Below are 19482 nucleotides of genomic sequence, written 5' to 3' on the forward strand. Positions count from 1 at the left end.
AGCAATCATTGTATCTTTGAATGCCCCTCAGCTACTTGCCAGCTTGTATTACTTTGCATCTATGACTTAATCCGAAAGGGACCTTGTTGAGCCAATTTATATCTGAGATAGATACCTATAATATCTCAACAAGAATCTTGTAAGACTATATACCCTAAATATATATATATATCCTTATATATATATATAAGTATATTCTAAAATTGAATTTGTTCAGACTTTTAGAACCACAGAAAATGTATGTCACAGAAAAAAGCCATTCAGCCCAATTTGTCTGCTCTGATTCGAATAAACTAACAACCTGTTCTGGTCCCACTTTACAGCTCCTAGTCTGCAGCCTTTCAGATTATAGAGCTTTACAGATTTGGTGTGGACATATACCCAGTGTTGATTTGATTCTGAGTAGAATTTAAATCAAAGTATTGGGTAGGACATAAGTAGAAAGTTGAGCTAATTGGAATACATCAATCTGGGAAGTTGAAAAAATGTGACGTTATGCATTTTTGCAGGAAGCATAGAAGGGCTGAATATTATTAAATTGGCAAAAGACTGCAGCATAGAAGAATTTGGGGTTCCTTATGTATCATATACAGAAAGCGAGGACATAAGTTCAGCAGGAATAGGAAAGCCTTTATTTCAAAAGGAATGGAGTATAAAAATGGGGAACTCTTGATAAAACTATACAAGATACTAGTCAAACCATACCTGAAATATTGTGAACAGTTTTCATCTCATTATCTAAGGCGACATATATTGGCATTGAAAGCATTCTGGAGAAGGTACATTAGGTTGATCGTAGCTATCAAGAGATTTTCTTACAAGATGAGGTTGAGTTCAGTGGCTTGCACTGATTGGAGTTTAGAAAAATGAGATATTGAACAATATAGGATTCTTAGGGCTTGGCAGAATGGATGCTGAGAATGTGTGTCATCTTCTGACAGAATCTAGGATCAAAAGGTATAATCACAAAGTATAAAATTGTCCATTTTAGACAGACATGAGAAGGAATCTCATCTCTAAACGTTTTGAATTGTAGTGGAATTTATTCCCACAGACAGCTGTTAAGGATGAAATGTTAGATATGTCCAATGCTGAGGTAGATAGATTTTCACTAAGGAACTCAAGGGTGATGAGAATAAGTCAGCAAAGAGGATTTGATTGCTCAAACACCCTTGATCTTATTTTATGGTAGAGCAGACTCAACAGACCAAATGACCTACTTATACTTCTTTATGTTATGGGCTTATGACCTTAAGTTCCAGGCTCAAATGCAGGTTTGTTTTAACTGAGTGGAGAGGCTTCACCTCAGGCACCAAAGTAGGAAATGAATTTCAGATACCCACTGCCCTCTGTGTGAGAGAAAGGTTTTCCTCAAAAATAATTAACATAGATGTGGCTAACAGGTGACAAGGAATCCCTCAAATTCCCTCTAATTCTTCTAACAAATACTCTATATCAGTCCCCTGGTAATTGATTCTATCCAAGTCCTTCATTATTTTGTACAGCTTTAAGTCACCCTTTGGCCTCGTCTCTTCTAAGGGAACAAACTCTAGCCTATTTCCCTTCCCCCAACCCTCCAAATGCATAACCTTGAAGTTCTATGGTGTTTCAAAGCACATTACAGCCAATGAAGATAACACAGTGTGGAGCTGGAGGAACACAACAGGCGAGGCAACATCAGAGGAGCAGAAAGGGCCTTCAGAAAGGGTCCCAACCCGAAACATCAGCTTTCCTGCTCCTCTGTTGCTGCCTGGCCTGCTGTGTTCCTCCAGCCCCACACTATGTTATCTCCGATACCAGCATCAGCAGTTCTTACTATCTCTTACAGCCAATGAAGTACTGTTGAAGATCAGTCATTATTGCAAATGTAGGAAATACAGCAGCCAATGTAGACATAAATGGCTCCCAAAGATATCCACAGTTCTGATTTCATGTAACAAAATGTATGTTATTTGGATTTTACTGTAATACTGTGATTATACAAAAATGACAATGGCCCAGTTTGTGATATGACATTGATACTGAAACAGTCAGCTTTCAGCAACATCACTCCACTGAAGCTAACTGCAACTACTAGAGTGTAATTGTGTGGAATAACATGGAAATTCAGGTACTGCTGACTGTTTCTGTATTTCTCCAAAAGCTATGTGGTTGAAACCTCCCTGAGGATATCAATTGAATTGATGATAATTCTTAAATTTACATTTAGTCTCATTGAAAAAAATCCTCAAAAACATTATGCCTTCAAAATTACTCCTAAATATCCTCACTGGCCCAGACAATTTTATGTTTTAAATTCGTTAATATGTTGATTTTTTAAAAAATTACATTTGTAGATTGTCAGATTTGTCTACAATCATTAAAAATAACCATGGTTCCTGAAGTAAAAGCATTAACAGATTGTTATTAGTTTAGCTTCAACCATAATCCAACCATGATAACTTAATTAAAATTTTCAGATGTGAAAATAAAAGTTAAGGATATTAATTAGTTTTAACTTGCTAGCTTTTGTGAGAATACTTCAATATAGTTGGCACTTTATTTACTTGCTGCTGCATGCAAAACATCCCCCTGGCATTAGATTTAAACTTCTGACAAGAAAGGGAAAATCCTTTTCACACAATAGAACTCTGTGAGCAATATTCTCAGGGTCAATGTCAAATATCTTTGCTCCATTCTGGACCCTAAAATTTAGTAATTAATAAAGTTGACAGTAATATCATTAGACTGGCAACATCAGTCAGGTTCACCTTCAAACATAGATATCTGTTCCCGCTGCTTTGAAATGTGCACGAAAAGATGGCTTCCAACAATTAGTGAGCATTTTTTTAAAATGTCTATATAGAAGATCAAACAGTTTCCAAACAATTGGGAGAGGATATCAATTAGCTCTGATGATGAAATTGACAAATTTGATATGTGATCCCATGCCATCTACTTGTTCGCCACATCTACTTTATTTTAAAGTTGGATTGAAATCTACAACAAACACTTTATTTGTTATATTTATACCATCTGTGACCCTGTTAAGTGAAATTAGCTTTAAATTGAATGGGAGAGGAGTGTGAGACAGTCTTCCAAATAAGTGTCAAAAATTCTAACCTACTAAGAAGATTTGCCCTTAGATCCCTCTTGAAAATAAACATGCTTTCAGGGATTATATCTTTTATAGTTCCAGACCCCCAACTGTGCTTCGGTGTTTTTTTCAAAAAAATGTTAAATATTTAGTTAACCTATTAAATGCCCATAACCTGCTGTACTTTCAGCATGGTACTTTGTTTTCATGTGTCATAAGGATTGTTTAAAAATTAACAGTGGATTATTTCCATTGGTTGGACTGCAAGTTTGCAAAGCAGAGTGATACCAACAGCACGGGTTCAATTCCTGCACTAGCTGAGGTTACTATGAAGGACTCTCCTTCTTAACCTCTCCCCTCTCCTGAAGCACGGTGATGCTCATTTTAAGCCATCACCAGTTGTGTCCCTCTAATGAGGAAGCAGTCATATGATCTGATAAGACTGTGGGGACCACTTTTATTCAAGATTGTTCTTCAGCAGTAAGTATTCTCTGGGGATTATGTCACTTTAATATTCTAAATTGGCCCGAATACTTTTAACCATGTGTTAACTTGCATTTATCTAAATAAATCATCATTAATGCTAAGGGACATCTTAGCAGTGAATTAGTCACTGAAGTTTATTTTAGGCCACTGTTTAGCTAAATCACAATATTTGTAATAATTACCCTATTTGCTGAAAGATGGCCCTATTGCCCAGAATTGAGTTGACAGACATCAGTTCCTATATTTATAGTCTGACGGTGACACCGATTTATTCTAAAGGATTCTTACATGGTTCATGTGCTGGTAAATACGCAGTGCACAGTGTTTAATGATACCTCAAAGATTTCTTTGCTACTGAGAAATAGCCATAAGCTCGAAAAAATCTTAAAACTATTCAGTGACAGATGAGTTGTAAATACACTGTACTAGAACCATCTTTACTATCAACACTGATCAATAGTCCAATAAAATGTGGTATTACTCAGAAAATGATCACGCTGTTTGGAATTAATATTTGTTTTTGGCAATGAGCCACTTACTGTGACACTGTAGTTTTGTTCACATGGAATGGAATAGAGCTATCTTAAACAAGGATGGAAATCTGACAGACAATTGCATCTAGGAGTGTGCTAACACATATACTTTCATATTCCAAGACCACGGTTGAAGAAGACATTTCTTGATAATTAAAACTAAAACCATTTCAATTGGTAAACTTTCAGCTACTTGCCTATGTTTAAAGAAAGGGTCACAATGTATCAATCCATCCAAAGTATGTTCAGTGTTGATATTAGGGCCACAACTACAAAATGTTGTAGTCCCTAAACACATCACCTCTATTAAGAAGTTCTGATATATTGTAAAACATCATTTAGATGACACAAAAGCCCTAGTTCATTCTGACTTAAACCCATGCATGATGAGAAACAAATGAAATTTATTTTACCAGCAGATCTTTAATATTTCAGTTTTGGGGCAGTGCAACTTTACTGACTAGCCAACATGCAGAATGTCCCAAAGTCAAGGCCACAATGCATCCAATCAGTGATCCTGTTGGATGTTAGTATTTAGTGATGTGCATTTTCTCTCACCTTTCATACAGGCTTGAACAAATCCATACCATTCTCCACAGCTATCACACAGCAGGCTAAAGGCTTTCTCCCTGTTGGCCATGACATAACCTTGGGCACAGACATAGAGCAGCTCATCACCCATTTCAATTCCAGTGTGGCCCTGGAGAATGGTATTGGGAAAGGACGGAGGGTCTCCACAAGGCTTACCTGCAAGGAAGGAAAGATGTTTAGTGATATGTCAAGTATGAAGCAGTCCCTCAAATCAGTTTTATGCCCACTGTAGATTTCACCTTCTGTGTGCTTATCTCTGACAATGCAGAATTCTGGCATTAGTGAGCAGGATCCTGCCAACTATGCTTCCTCTTTTTATGCTCTAATGATGGTTAACTTTTGGTGACAGATCAAAGATAATACATTTTAGATCAGAGACTGTATGTATTTGAGGCTGCAACCATGAAGCTTGTTCTCCATGAAAGAAGTCTATATTACTCTAGCTGACTTACCACAAGGTTGATTTATAATGCCCTCAGGAAAATTAACTAAGGGCAGAAGGTGTGGCCTATAATATGATTCACCTTAAGTGAAACATTGATTACTACAATGATCACATTCAGAGATTTCTCATGTGTATTAAAGGGAGGGTTATTTGCTTGCATTGGCTGAAATTTGCCAGGCCAGTGCTGATAGGTTTAGTCAGTGGTCACAGGGAAAGAAGTAGCAAAGAATGTCAACACTGTTCCTGACACTGTCCCACCCCAGGTGACATTCCCTGGGGGGAGGTTCTCATGATAATTGGCAGGCCTCTCCATTGAGACAAACCATGAAGACCCCAGTCAGGAGTAATTTTCCCTCAAAACTGCAAGTTTCCCAGGTGTTACATTTGCGAGCCCAATAAGACTGCAGAGGAGGCTTCTTGTCAGGAGGTCAGCAGGTCAAGGATGACTGACTTAAGTAGCAGCTTCAGACAGTCATTAATCTTATGAGTCTAGGAAAGCTACTAGAGCTCTCCTGGAGGCATTACCTCTCCATCCTAAAACCCCTTTGTCATCATTTTCGCCAGTGAAGAGGGAGAGCTTCATTAGCATGCCTCCCTTGAGGCACCTCCTAACTCTCCTCCTTCTCCAGTAGCACTAGCTTCTCCAATGAATCAGCTAGCTAACTAGCCATCAGTAAGGGCCTTCCTCTTATAGCTCCCACCTTTCTAGGCTGTCTGCCAATCTCATTTGTCTGGCAAATGAGTTAATGTTCAATTACAATGCCACCTCATATCACATTGCACCAGCAAGTGCCCTGAGGCCATGATCAATCCAGTAGCTGCATATTTCTCCAGACATCCATGGGAAAGTACGGCTCCATGTTCCGAATGTGGAATCTTTCTGTCTGGGAGAATTGCGTAGTGGGAATATTTATATAGAGTCTCCAAGTCTACACCAAAATCTAAAATACAGGGAATCACAAGAAGAAATCAACAGTTAGCAGTACAATTTTTAAATTAGAGCCCAGGAAACTTTCAGTGTATTGGACAACTGATACACATGGGGTCAATACATATGCCAAACATATACACCTATACATAAAAGCCTAGGCCAATAAATGTTCACACCAACAAACAAGGATGCGTGGATAATGGAATATATAATAAACAGACATTCATAATCAAAAATTCTATTTGCATAGACTAATGAATTAGTTGCATAGAGCTTATTTCTAAAAGCTTATGAAATATGTAAGTCAACAAAAATGGACAAGCAAGCCTATAAGCATGGAGACTGTAACATACATGTATATAAATCAATTCAGCATAAAGGATCAATAACAGTGACCTGTAATGCTGTATCAGTGACCTGGGCCAGTCTTTTACTGTCACTTGACTAGCCAAGGCAAAACTGCACTCAGCTCCTAACGGTGTAAACTTCAATATGTAATTTCAAAGCCACACTTTAAGAGTGAGAGAGCAGCTGATTTGTTTAGGGGGTGGTGTTAACGTTTTGGGTGACCTCACTTGCACCGGAGCCAATGTTCCACTTGCAGTACAATCCTGATCTATTGGGTGTAACTAGCACTTCACTGGTTATGCATATTAGACATTGGCTACATTCCAAATCAAAGGTTTCTGCTGACATCATGATTGGCATGATTAAATTACAAACATGTATATTTGCCAGGGTGATTTCTTTACAAATTAATCGTAAGAGATAATGTTTATGCTTGGGTCTAGCATAGTTTACTGCTTCTGATTGTTGTTTTGGCAGTGTTTCTCTTCAGCAACTGGACATAACTTTGTAACTAATTACGACAGATCAATTATATGAGAGAACATTGTTCAAGTAAGGGGATGGTATGCACATACATAATAAGATAATATACTATGACATAGTCCAGCTCAACAGTAACATTAACTTGCAGGACATCACCGTGAGATTCATTGGCAGTGCCTGTCTTAGTAGGAATGTGGATCAGGAGAAGGGTCTGAAAACACAAAACCACTGTTTTTCCACAGATGCTGTTTGACCTGCTGAGTATAGTTAACTTTTTTGGACTGTGGTATTAGAGCAGAGAATAGAGATGGAGATTAGTTGCGTTCTCAAACATCCAGCCATGCTGACTTCCACATCTGAATAAGAATTGGCTTTGAGAGCTGACTCCCTACTTTAAGGTTTCCATGACAAAACATGCCTAAAGAATTCACTTTCTCTGCAAGTCTTTTTTATTTTGTGTCCAAGTTGTTTGTATTAACTCTCAAGTTAAATAAATACAAAATGATCTATTAATATCACACATAACAAAGTGTGAAGCTGGATGAACACAGCAGGCCAAGCAGCATCTCAGGAGCACAAAAGCTGACGTTTCGGGCCTAGACCCTTCATCAGAGAGGGGGATGGGGTGAAGGTTCTGGAATAAATAGGGAGAGAGGGGGAGGCGGACCGAAGATGGAGAGAAAAGAAGATAGGTGGAGAGGAGAGTATAGGTGAGGAGGTAGGGAGGGGATAGGTCAGTCCAGGGAAGACGGACAGGTCAAGGAGGTGGGATGAGGTGGTAGGTAGGAAATGGAGGTGCAGCTTGAGGTGGGAGGAAGGGATGAGCTGATTTATGCACAATTGAGCTTTAAGAATTTTATTGGGACAGAACCTGATACAATATTAAAAAGTACTATGATCTAACCTGCAGGCTGATTGAATAAAGTTCCCTGATTCATTTCAGTCCTATTTTTTAAATAAGGTGTTATCACTTCAACATTTAACCATCTCCTCTGAATACCTGACAAGTTCAAGTTGTGCCTACCAATTATCGAATAACCATTTCATTTTAAACAATATTGAAATAGACAAAGTCATTATTCTGTGAATCTTATGAAATAAACAAGTGGGAACGAACAAAGGATTCACTAGTTAATTGATATCGGGTATAACATGATTTATTGAGATGTGATTTCATGTTTGCATTATTAACCAGAGATTAGATAGTATCAGACAAAAACTATTCCTAGCTGAGTCCACAAACAATCTGTATGATTGTAGCCCATCCTGACTATACCTCTGTAATCAATCTCTGCCTGCAATGTGTTACTGGACATTCTATTATTCAATAGGAGTTGCCTGCTTTCTGCAATGTTCCAGGGTAACCAGTAAATCACAGCTCTTACCCACAGCCAAACAGTCATTTCCAGCTTCCTCAGTATCAGTACAACCAGTAGCTCAATGCTTTCAGACACTGTGACAATCACAATTATCCTGAAAATGTTACTGGCAAAAACGCCTCACATAACGGCAACCCTTTGCAAAAGAAAGTAATAACAGAGACCTTAAAGCAGGCTTTCGGAGTGGTTACACATAACAAATATTTACAGAACATTCCAAGGTGCTTGACAACCTTGTTAGAAACCAACGTTTGACACTGAACTGCATAAGGCGCTGTTATGGCAGATGGTGAAAATCTCAACGAAGTAGAGTTTTAAACAGCATCTTAAAGAAGGAAAGCAAGGTAGAGAAGCAAAACGTTTTCAGAAGGGAATTCCAGAGATTGGGACCCAGGCAGTTGAAAGTGCATCCACCAATGGTGGAGTGACTAAATCCAGGGATGGAGTTGGACAAGAAACTTATGACAATAGTGAAATGTTGTTTGAATGACTTTTGAAATCTGGCCTGCGTAATCCAGACACTGAGATAACACGGTGTGAAGCTGGATGAACACAGCATGCCAAGCAGCATCAGAGGAGCAGGAAGGTTTGACGTTTTGGGTCGGGACCCTTTTTCAGAAATTCTCCATTTCTGAAGAAGGGTCCCGACCCAAAACATCAAACTTTCCTGCTCTTCTGATGCTGCTTGGCATGCTGTGTTCATCCAGCTTCACACTGTGTTATCTCAGATTCTCCAGCTTTGGCAGTTCCTACTACCTCTGTAATGTTCCAGACACTACTGCCTATCATCCTCTCAATTCCCCATTAAACTGTTGTCCACAGTCAACCATTGGTGGAGCATTACTCTCTGTTAACAGGATTGATACTTGGAATATTAAAATGTATTCATGAAAATAACACTTTAATAACAGGTAAACACATTTGATAGCTCTCCTACACACAACAGATCAGCTGAGGAATAATTTGTCCATGATATTGAGCCACAAAGACAAATGGTTCCTTTCCCTGATTTCTACTGCATTAATACATCTCAGCCAGAGTAATGGTTTACACTCCTGCAGAAGTCCTGGACCAGGGAGGAGAAGTATTGGCAATGATCCTCAATCCTAACCATCATTCTGTGAATCCTCCGCCAAAAGATACAGATGAGTGAGGGTACAGGCTGTGATTTTAATATTTAGCGAATACTGCTTGATCATCAGAATGTGGGATCACACTGAAGGAAGATATCTTGGATCTTTCATAATGCCTACCAAATGCTGACATGATAACAACAGCAATTTAACATTCCATGATGATCTTCTGCATACAGCTCTGATTTGCTGCTTGCTCCCTACACAGCAGTGAGACGGGCCCCTGACTGTGAGCATACCAAGCGGATGGCAGGCAGTGGCCTCCTGTACTGTTCATGGACTGTGTTGTTAATGGCACTGGTCTTCCCTGGCCAACAGTGCCTGCCTCCACCGGGCTGCATGAGGACTAACCCATTTAAGTCATAGCCATTTGGTTGAATAAACAGACAGTGTGTGTGTCATGCAGACACCTGGCACTTGGTGTAGGTGGTAAATTGATGTCTCAGTTTGCGGTACGGGGGAGGTGATGGCCTCGTAGTATTATTGCTGAATTGTTAATACAGAGACTCAGATAATGTTCAGGGGGCTCGGCTTGAATCCCACCATGGCAGATGGTGGAATTTGAATTCAATAAATATCTGGAACTAACATGTCAGTTGTCGATTGTTGGAAAACCCATCTGGTTCACTAATGTTGTATCAGTGATAATGGGAACTGCAGATGCTGGAGAATCCAAGATAATAAAATGTGAGGCTGGATGAACACAGCAGGCCCAGCAGCATCTCAGGAGCACAAAAGCTGACGTTTCGGGCCTAGACCCTTCATCAGAGAGCCCTCTGATGAAGGGTCTTGGCCCGAAACGTCAGCTTTTGTGCTCCTGAGATGCTGCTGGGCCTGCTGTGTTCATCCAGCCTCACATTTTATTATCTTGGTTCACTAATGTTGTTTAGGGAAGGAAACTGCCATCCTCACCTGGTCTGGCCTACATGTGACTCCAGAGCCACAACAATGTGGTTGACTTGTAACCTCTGGGCAATTAGAGATGGGCAATGAATGTTGCCTAGCCAGCGAGACCCTCACCTCATGAATGAATAAAGGATGTACTGCTGGATAGATCCTGACTAACCAGCATTACAAACAGCCTGTCTATGGCTGCTCAAAAGAGGACATTAATATGACAGTACAGGTAGCCTTTGTCTCTGGTTAAGATGCCAATGCACCAACATACATGGCACAGCACAGTAAGGCAAGGCATGGATGCTGCCAATGTGCAGGTAGGCGCTAGGCAAGTTAATGCTAACAGAGCAAGCAAATGGCCCTGAGAAAGAATGCCCTGATCTTGCCTTACACAGCCTGGCCCTAATTTTAAGACTGTGCCTCTTGGGTTTTTATTTCCTCACTTGAGGAATTCTTTTTGTGTCTAACCTGTCACAGTCTTTAAATATTTTAAGCGCATTGATCAGATTGTTCCTCAATAGAAAAATGGAATCCAAGCCAATTTTTTGAAATTTATCTTCAAACATTAACCCTCTTCTTGATGATATTCTGGTGAATAATATTGCACCCGCTCCAAGGCCAATATACCCTTCTTCAGATGGCTTGCCTACAACTGAATGCTGTTGTGCCAGATGACATTTAATCAAGGCTCCATTTTCAACAAGTCATGAAGTTTAATCTTCCTGAGATCTTTAAAAAGGCATGCATCAAATCCAAAGTAAGATCAGAACTTAGTATATTTTACACGATGATCATGGCTGACAGGACTGTACTGACAAATATTTCCATAAAACAATAAAAGCAAACTGCACTAAACTCAATACTGAGTCAAACTACTCCCTTTTCAGTCAGACTGGGTTGATCATTCTCAGGCCAGAAAAATTGGTTAACTGAACCACAAGTGGAAGACCTGCCTGTCAACCTTCTTCAAAATCTCTGCACATATGTTTCCCTCCTCTTTGACCTACATCAGTCCACAGCAAGAATCTAAAAGGTGCAACAACACTTTAATTTAAAACGTCTTCAGTATAACTGATTTCCTCTGTGGAAACATCTCAAAATATAACACACTTTGTTACCAGTTTAAAACATTAACATTTGATTGTGTGGATTGATGCAGCACTAACCTTGGTCTTTAATGCAGAATGAATCATATGGGCCAGGCGAAGAAGCTGCTTCAGTTTTAACTCGAATGGTTTGGATGTCCTGTTGGTTGAACCCCATGTCACTGCATATGGTTATCCTGCGTATGAATTGAGCACATTGATTACTTCAAATCTAGATTGTGAACTATTTTTTGAAATTTACATTCAATTTCTTCTTCACCTTGTTTCACTCTCAATTTAATTCCCATTAAAGGGCGTCCAGCCCTTCATTTGGCACCATTTTTGGAACAAGAACTCTAATAGGTAAGCTGTTTCACAATGTACTGGACATTCCTAACTTGCTGTTGTAATTGGGGAAGGCTATGGAATTGTTGACACTTTAAAGTGGGTAAATGTCTTGCTGATTGTTAGGGCTGAGATTCTGCAGGAGTTTGGGCAGTGGAAGATTGACAAAATTCCTGCAGAAATAGTGGTAAATGATTTAGTCTCTCCAGAATCCTGCCAATTTCTATTAGGGTTGTGATTGGAAATTGGGATAAACTTGTGGAAATTCAGGATGCAGGGGTTTACCATGAGCCTGCTGTTCAATTTTTGTCAGGTCCAGGAGAATATCTGATAAAGATTAAAGGAGTATTTGTCATCAGCTAACATTACCGTTACTTAAACATTACAAAATACAGGATATGTACAAGACCAGACTTAATCTGCTCCACAAAACTGCTGGAGAGAACCATTTTCTAAAGTCATGTTATCTTACATCATTCCCCAATGATGATGTAAACTAACTTAGTTACATACTTGCATGAACCATTTACATTACAAGGATCCACAAATTGGAATCAGAGGACAATGGCGAACGTCACCTCCAGTTGGATGTGTTCTGGAATGTTTCATCATATGACCAAACTTCAGAATCTCAATGCCACACTACAGTCATTACTGAGCCATTGTCAAAGTGTCCTGTCCCCACTCAATAGCTGTAATGCCAACTGATATGGCTTTAGAGTCATGGAGTCTTCGAGATGTACAGCACCGAAACAAACACTGCAGCCCAACTCTTCCATACCGACCAGCTATCCTAAATGAATCTAGTCCCATTCGCCAGCATTTGGCCCATATCCCTTTAAACCCTTTCTACTCATATGCCCATCCAGATACCTTTTAAATGTTGTAACTGAACCAGCCTCCATCACTTCCTCTAGCAGCTCATTCCATATGTGCACCACTTTCTGTGTGAAAATGTTGCCCCTTAGATTTATTTTAAATCTTTCCCCACACACATTAAAGCTATGCCCTCCAGTTTTGGGCTCCCCACCCCAGGGAAAATATCTTGACTATTTACCATATCCATTTATAAATCTTTATAAATCTCTATATTTCACCCCTCAGCCTCTGACACTCCAGGGAAAATAGCCCAAGTCTATCAGCCTCGAGCTATAGCGCAAACCCTCCAAACTCTGCGACATCCTTATGAATCATTTCTGAACCCTTTCAAGTTTCACAACACCCTTCCAATAGCAAGGAGACCACAATTGCACATGGTAATTCAATCGTGCCCTAACCAATCTCCTGTACAGCTGCAACATGACTTCTCAACTCCTACACTCAATGCTCTGAGCAGCTTAATTCTTAATTTTCAGTTACACATTCGTTATCTCCAAATTCGCTTTGCTTTATAACAAAGAAACCAAATGACTAAACAAAATTGAAGAAAACCATTTTTATTTCTATATGTTATCCACCTCCCATTTCCCTTGAATTAAATGGCTCTCAGACAGATTTCTATGAGAGATTTTAACAATTAATGATGGTTTCATGATCACTATGACAAAGAATTTCTTCAAATATCGGATTTATTATTGAATTAAAATTCCACCAAATGACACAGTGTGATTTAAAGTCAAATCATCAGAGCATGAACCGGACTTCAGCATGAGTCAAAATATTGTAAGACTACAGTCTCCATTGAAGCTAATTTGCTATGAAAATTTGCTCTTTTCAGGTCAGAATACACCTAAGCTATCTGGCCAACTCAGTAAGTGCTTAGTCAAGGATTTAAAAATTGCAGCATAGGAAACAAAAGTACTTGAGAGAAAAGAATGCAAACTGCCAGAAGATATCCAGGTCTCATTGCACCTTCCCCTTTCACATTCTATTGCCATTGAGATAATAATCTGGCTTCCTGTTTTTGCCACCAAAGTGGTTAACTTCACATTCATCCACATTATGCTTCATCTGCCATGCCTATGTCCACTCACTCAACTATTTCAAATCTGACTGAAGCATCTCTGCATTCTCCTCACAGTATAGTCTCACACCAAGCTTTGCATTTGGAGATAGTACCCTCAAATACATCTTTAATGTACATTGTGAATAGTTAGGGTCCAAGCACTGATCCCTGTGGAACTTCACTGGTCACTGGCTACCACTCAGAAAATGACCAGTTTATTCATACTCTTTGTTTGCTGTCTGCCAGCCAGTTCTCTATCTATGTCAGCTTACTAAACCCAATCCCATGCCCTTTAATTTTACATGCTCACCTCTTACATAGGACCTTATCAAATGACCTCTGAAAGTCCAAGCAAACCACATCCACTGGCTAACCTGATCAACTCACTAGTTATATCCTTGAACAATTCCAATTAATTTTTCAAGAATGATTTTCATTTCATAAATTCATGTTGACTCTTTCAAATCTTGTCACTGTTATCCAAATGGTTAACACTGCTGCTTCACAATGTAAGGGGACCTGGGCTCAATTCCAGCCTCCTTTTATAAGTTTGCCCTTACATTAACCAAACTTCAATCTGTATGAAATGTTTCAGAGTCTATTGAATCTTTAAAAATGACCTCCAATACATCTACTATTTCTAGCACCACAACTCTTAAGTATTCTGGGGTGTAGATTGTTGGGACCTGGGAATTTGTCCTTCTTTAATCCCATCAATTTCTCCAATTCCATTTCCCTACTAAAACTGATTTCCTTCAGTACCTCGCTCTTACTTCACTCTCTCTGTTCACATGGAACTCATTTTATCACCGTCAGTATAAGTTGAATTTGATTTGCAATGGTCAGAAGTGAAAGCATCCTGTGTTAACTCACTCTGATACCCAGTTGTTTAAATGCCCATCATTATAAGTCTTGTAGTTTCTGACTTTGTTCAACATAAATCAAAATTATGAGAGGCTTTATGGAATAAATAAGGAGAAATTACTTCTACCAGCAGAGAGATTGTAACTGGACAGCACAGATTTAAATGAACTAGAAAAGAGACAACTTGGGGAGGTGTAAAAGGTGGCTGTGGGTTAGTGTCTCAAGATGGAAGCCTCCTTTCCCTTCAGTTTGGAAAAGTTTTTATTATGATGTGTTTCAATGGTCAGAGCTCAGTTCAGGCTGAGCACGTGGTGTAAAATTGCTCACATTCTGACACATGGAAACTACCAAACATTCAGAGAACATTTGATATGTAAACTGCTCTACTGAAAAAGGAATGGGATGCCATTCTGAGATTAGGGTTGAAAAAGAGTTCTCTCTTCAGTTTCTAATTCTGTTATCCTGGGAATACTTGATCCTCAATAGCAAAAACTAAGAAACGACAAGATAGTGTATTTTATATGCTAATCTTATATTTTTAACGTTTATAAATTATATAACATTTTCGTTTTTAAACTGAGGATGGCCAATGCGCATGAGTTAACGAGAATGCAAAATTGTTATTGCCAAAATTTAAGATTACTCTCTGGTTGAGATGTGGTCACAATCTGTAATAAATATTTCAAAACGCATTTGTTCTGTCAGGAATTTATTCCATTTGAAGCTCAATCTTGTTATTGAGGAGAAAGCTGTTAAAATGTCATTGCGTCTCATCTGGATGGGTTACAAATCTAAAAACAGGTTCATTGCTCACTAGTTAAACAACATTCCGGGTTGTTTCCTGAATCAATAAAGAGCAGACACAACACGGTGAGTTAGAATTGACTATTGCACGCAGTGTTCATGAGTCATTATAACAGATATTCTAGGGTAATAAAAATGTCAAATGTGTTTTATGCTGCTCTCAGAGAACATCTTCAGATAGTTCTAATTGCTGATTACGACATTGACACTTCCCTGATATTCACCCAACAATGTGAAGAGTGACTCATTAAAGTGTAAGTTATTCGGCTGCGTGCTGCCTGACCATCCCATGCAAAACTTCTCACCGGAAAAGCCAAACGTTCTCAGGAAGGTTATTGCCCATCCTATGGGGGTTGGGCAGGGCTGAGGGAAAGTGAACGATCTTTACCCGATACTGAGGGGAAATGAAGGATCTTTACCCGATCCGGTTGCCTGCGATCCAGCCCGTGGTACACTCTGTGAACGCGCACTCCTCCACCGCTCGCCGCAGCTCTTCAGCTGTCGCCAGGCGCGCCCCCCGCTCTCCGCACAATCCTCGGGCCGCAGCCACGTCCCACTGCGCGCTCCCATTCTTTGGCCGGAGTACGAACATCTTCCCTGGGATAAAACAAATATAATAAGACACTGCCTCGAATTCCCACTCCCAGAGTGGACGTAGAATAACCAAACGCCATCATCGATGTAATTCACAATAATTTTTAAAATTGATTTTGATTTTCTGGAACCATCTCGGGTGACCGCTACACTTCCACACCGTTACATCCCAAAAACAAAACAGAAACAGAGCTTTCATTAAACTTTTTTAACAACCTTCCGAACTCAACATGGGGTGCAATGGGGAACAAAAACAGAAGTTGCTGGAAAAGCTCGCAGGTCTGGCAGCATCTGTGGAGGAAAGACCAGAGTTAATGCTTCCGGTCCGGTGGCCCTTCCCTCACAGAAGCTGCCAGACCTGCTGAGCTTTTCCAGCAACTTCTGTTTTAGTTCCTGATTTACACCATCCGCAGTTCTATAGGTTTTCATTGGGTGTAATGATTTTGGATTATAATCATGACTTCTTTATCCTCAGACAGCATCACCTGGTGAAGAATCTGTTTGTCCCATTAATAACTTCTCTAGGTTCTTTTCCTTACGTTTGTCTCATTACCTCCCCCCGTTTACCTCGAAAATCATCAATGTTATCACTTCAGTTCTCCTGCCTTCCACTCTATGGTTGGCTCCTCTCTTTTGATCTCTCCTTCTTCCACCCTGCCGGTATGGTAAAAACCTTACTTCTCCAAATTTTTCCAATAATGATGAAACATGAATATAATATATTCATGATAATGAACAATGAAAATGAATAATGAATAATGAAACATGAGCGGTCTCCTCCTCCACAGAATTTCCCCCCATCCTTCCCGGTTTTCATTTTAGATTTCTATCATCTACTGTCATTTGATTTTGAGCTCACTCTAGTCCTTGTAGTTCAGCGTCGTCCATTGAAACCCGCACAGCCCTTCACTGTACAATCCCATCATAAATGTCCAACTTTTATGGTTTGAAGTTATTTCATTTTCCCCACTTCTCTTTCTGGTTCTACAGCGTTTATGATGGAGACAGAAACTTACAAATTCGCAGCAATTTAATAAACAAGTGATTCAACTAACTCGCCCTTGTTAGTATTTATTCTTTATCTGAATTATATCCAAATCCCACATACCTGCTCTATTTCCCCACCCCCGTCCTTTGTCCCGCCACATCTCTAGCCCATTCTCTAATGACGTGGTTCTTGTTTAAAATCGATGACTCTTGATAGTAATTCTGGAGCCTCACAACACCTTGTGTAAGGAAATCTCTGTTAGTACCTCTCTCCTAAATCTTCATTTAATCTCATCTCTGATTTTTACCGTGAGTTCGTCGACAATTGGGATGATCTAACTATGATGGATTTTTTTAAAAAAACACCTTGCCTTTTCCAATGCTTTTGCTATAATACGTCCATCAATAATTTTTCTCATACTTTGCACAATGTTGTATGTTAGGAGTCATGGATTGAAGACTCAATCCAAAAATACACTGTGTGATGATCTGGTCGGAGGTTACAATGCGGCAGCGATTGGAGAAACTGTGTGTTCTGAGAAGACTGTGGGGACGCTCTGTCGAGACCCCTTGATCTTATTTACATACAATTACGTCATGAAACTTTATCCTCCTCATTGGTCTATTTTGCCCCCAAACATTTCGAAATGCAATAAAAAAAACTTAGGACTTTGTACAATATAATTTGGTTCTGCTCAGAAGGATGCACAAATCTTAGGTACTTAGCTGCGAAAGGAAATCAAAGGCTTACGTTGAAAGTACAGCGACTTTGTCGCAACATAAATTTCTCACAAAGTTGAGCCCTGCAAAGCATAATTCTGTAGTGAGATAACAAGGTGTAGAGCTGGATGAACACAGCAGGTCAAGCAACATCAGAGGAGCAGGGAAGCTGACGTTTCGGGCCTAGACCCTTCTCTGCTTCTCTGATGCTGCTTGGCCTGCTGTGTTCATCCAGCTCCACGCCTTGTTACTTCAGACTCTCCAGCATCTGCAGTTCCTGCTATCTCTGAAATAATTCTGTAGTGCCTAGGTTTAAAAGTTTTAAATAATATGGATGTATTGTGTAGACAGGGTTTATACTATCTTGAATAAAGATTATTAAGGAAAGTTGTGCTTGAGGTGGTTAAACTGATTTAGGGGTTCAGTTAGATCAGTAGAAGAAAATTATTTTCTGTGGGTTGGTGGGGGGGGAGGCCGGAACAAAGCGCTCAGCCTTAAAATTAGAGACAGGCTAGATCAGGTGTGATGTAAGGAAACACCTCTTCGCTGAAAGGGAAGTGGAAATTTGGAGACTCTCTTGGCAAAATTTGTTGAGTTTGGGAACCAATTGAAAAATTCAAAACACATCATAGTTTTTTTTTGTTTACGTGGCCATGAAACCAAAGCAGGTAGCTGGCGATAAAATGCAGCAAACCTACTGGAGGAGTGGAAGAGGCTGCTGGGGATAGATAAAATCCGCCCAGTTCCAATGATCTAAATTGTGTTCAAGTAAAAAATTCCTCTTCAATCGCCACAGGACTCAGAGAGAGTGTAGCGAAGATTTGTCAGAATGAGGAATTTCAGTGATAGTTCTCCTTCGAGTATGGAATGTTGAAGGGGAATTGACTTACAGATGTTAAAAGAGCTTTGGAAAGCCAGAGACCGATTTAAGCTCATTGGCAGAAGATCCAAGGGGAAGATGGGTTGAACGCATTTATTGCAGTGCTCTGATTCAATGCAGAAACAGGGTCAAGAATAAATTTCAAAAATGAATTCGATAAACACTTGAAAATAAAAAGAAATTGCCAGTCCTACAAATCTACTACTTAAGGAACCCTCCAATCTTGTCAGACATCATTTGTATCCGCCTGTGCAACTAATCAGAAAATTACTTTAGAGATCAACTTTAGTTGAAGCAAATCCCATCTCATAAAACAAACGTTCCCAACAGCGCAGCCTGTTTGCAACCTCACATTCTCAGAGGCTGTGTGAGCGGACTGACCGTGTGCTCGGACCTGTACACCGGTGACGATGAGCAGACAAGCGATCCTCAGGACGAGGAGGAAGTGTGGGTGAGAGAGTGGAACCATCGCCGGGAGAATGGCACGAAGGAGAGCAACAGAGAGTAAATCAAACAGGGATGGGCAGGACAGATCCGTTCACGCACCTCCCCAAGGAGCAGAGAGAGAGCTGTCAGCAGGTGAATAGTCCACCGAAACCACACCAAGGTCAGGCGAACAGCGAGCACTGAGGGTAGCTGGCAAGTTCCGTGGCGGTTTTATCCACACGATTTGTTACAGGGAGGGTAAATGTTGGAATGATGTGAAAACTAACACCGCTCCGACAATAAACAGGCGACCGATGGTATGAAGCTGGGGAGGAAACGAAGGAAAGTGAGCGAAGAGAGAGAGTTGTAAAAAAAGTCTCTAAGCTTGTAACGCCGTTCGACGAATAAACCCAAAGCCAGGAACAGGCAGTGCTGAGAACTGATCCAATTCATTCCAGGCGTCATTTCATTTCCGTTTTGTTCTCGCCTTTTCCCCCCTGCGGTCTCTCAGAGTTCCGTATACACATGGA

General features: G+C 40.0%; 1 protein-coding gene across 1 annotated transcript in view; it reads right to left on the reverse strand.

The window, feature by feature from the left end:
• Positions 1 to 19133, reverse strand: part of susd5 (sushi domain containing 5) — a 28807-nt gene extending 9674 nt beyond the window's left edge. The window contains exons 1-4 of the mRNA XM_048528765.2: positions 18908 to 19133; positions 15765 to 15942; positions 11469 to 11584; positions 4654 to 4842 (exon numbers count right to left, since the gene is read on the reverse strand). Coding sequence (XP_048384722.1) covers positions 4654 to 4842; positions 11469 to 11584; positions 15765 to 15942; positions 18908 to 18995 — 571 coding nt within the window. The 5' untranslated portion in view covers positions 18996 to 19133. The remainder of the gene's footprint in view (positions 1 to 4653; positions 4843 to 11468; positions 11585 to 15764; positions 15943 to 18907) is intronic.
• Between the last annotated feature and the right edge of the window lie 349 nt (positions 19134 to 19482).

Source organism: Stegostoma tigrinum, chromosome 5 (assembly GCF_030684315.1).
Source record: "Stegostoma tigrinum isolate sSteTig4 chromosome 5, sSteTig4.hap1, whole genome shotgun sequence".
NCBI classification, from domain to species: domain Eukaryota; kingdom Metazoa; phylum Chordata; class Chondrichthyes; order Orectolobiformes; family Stegostomatidae; genus Stegostoma; species Stegostoma tigrinum.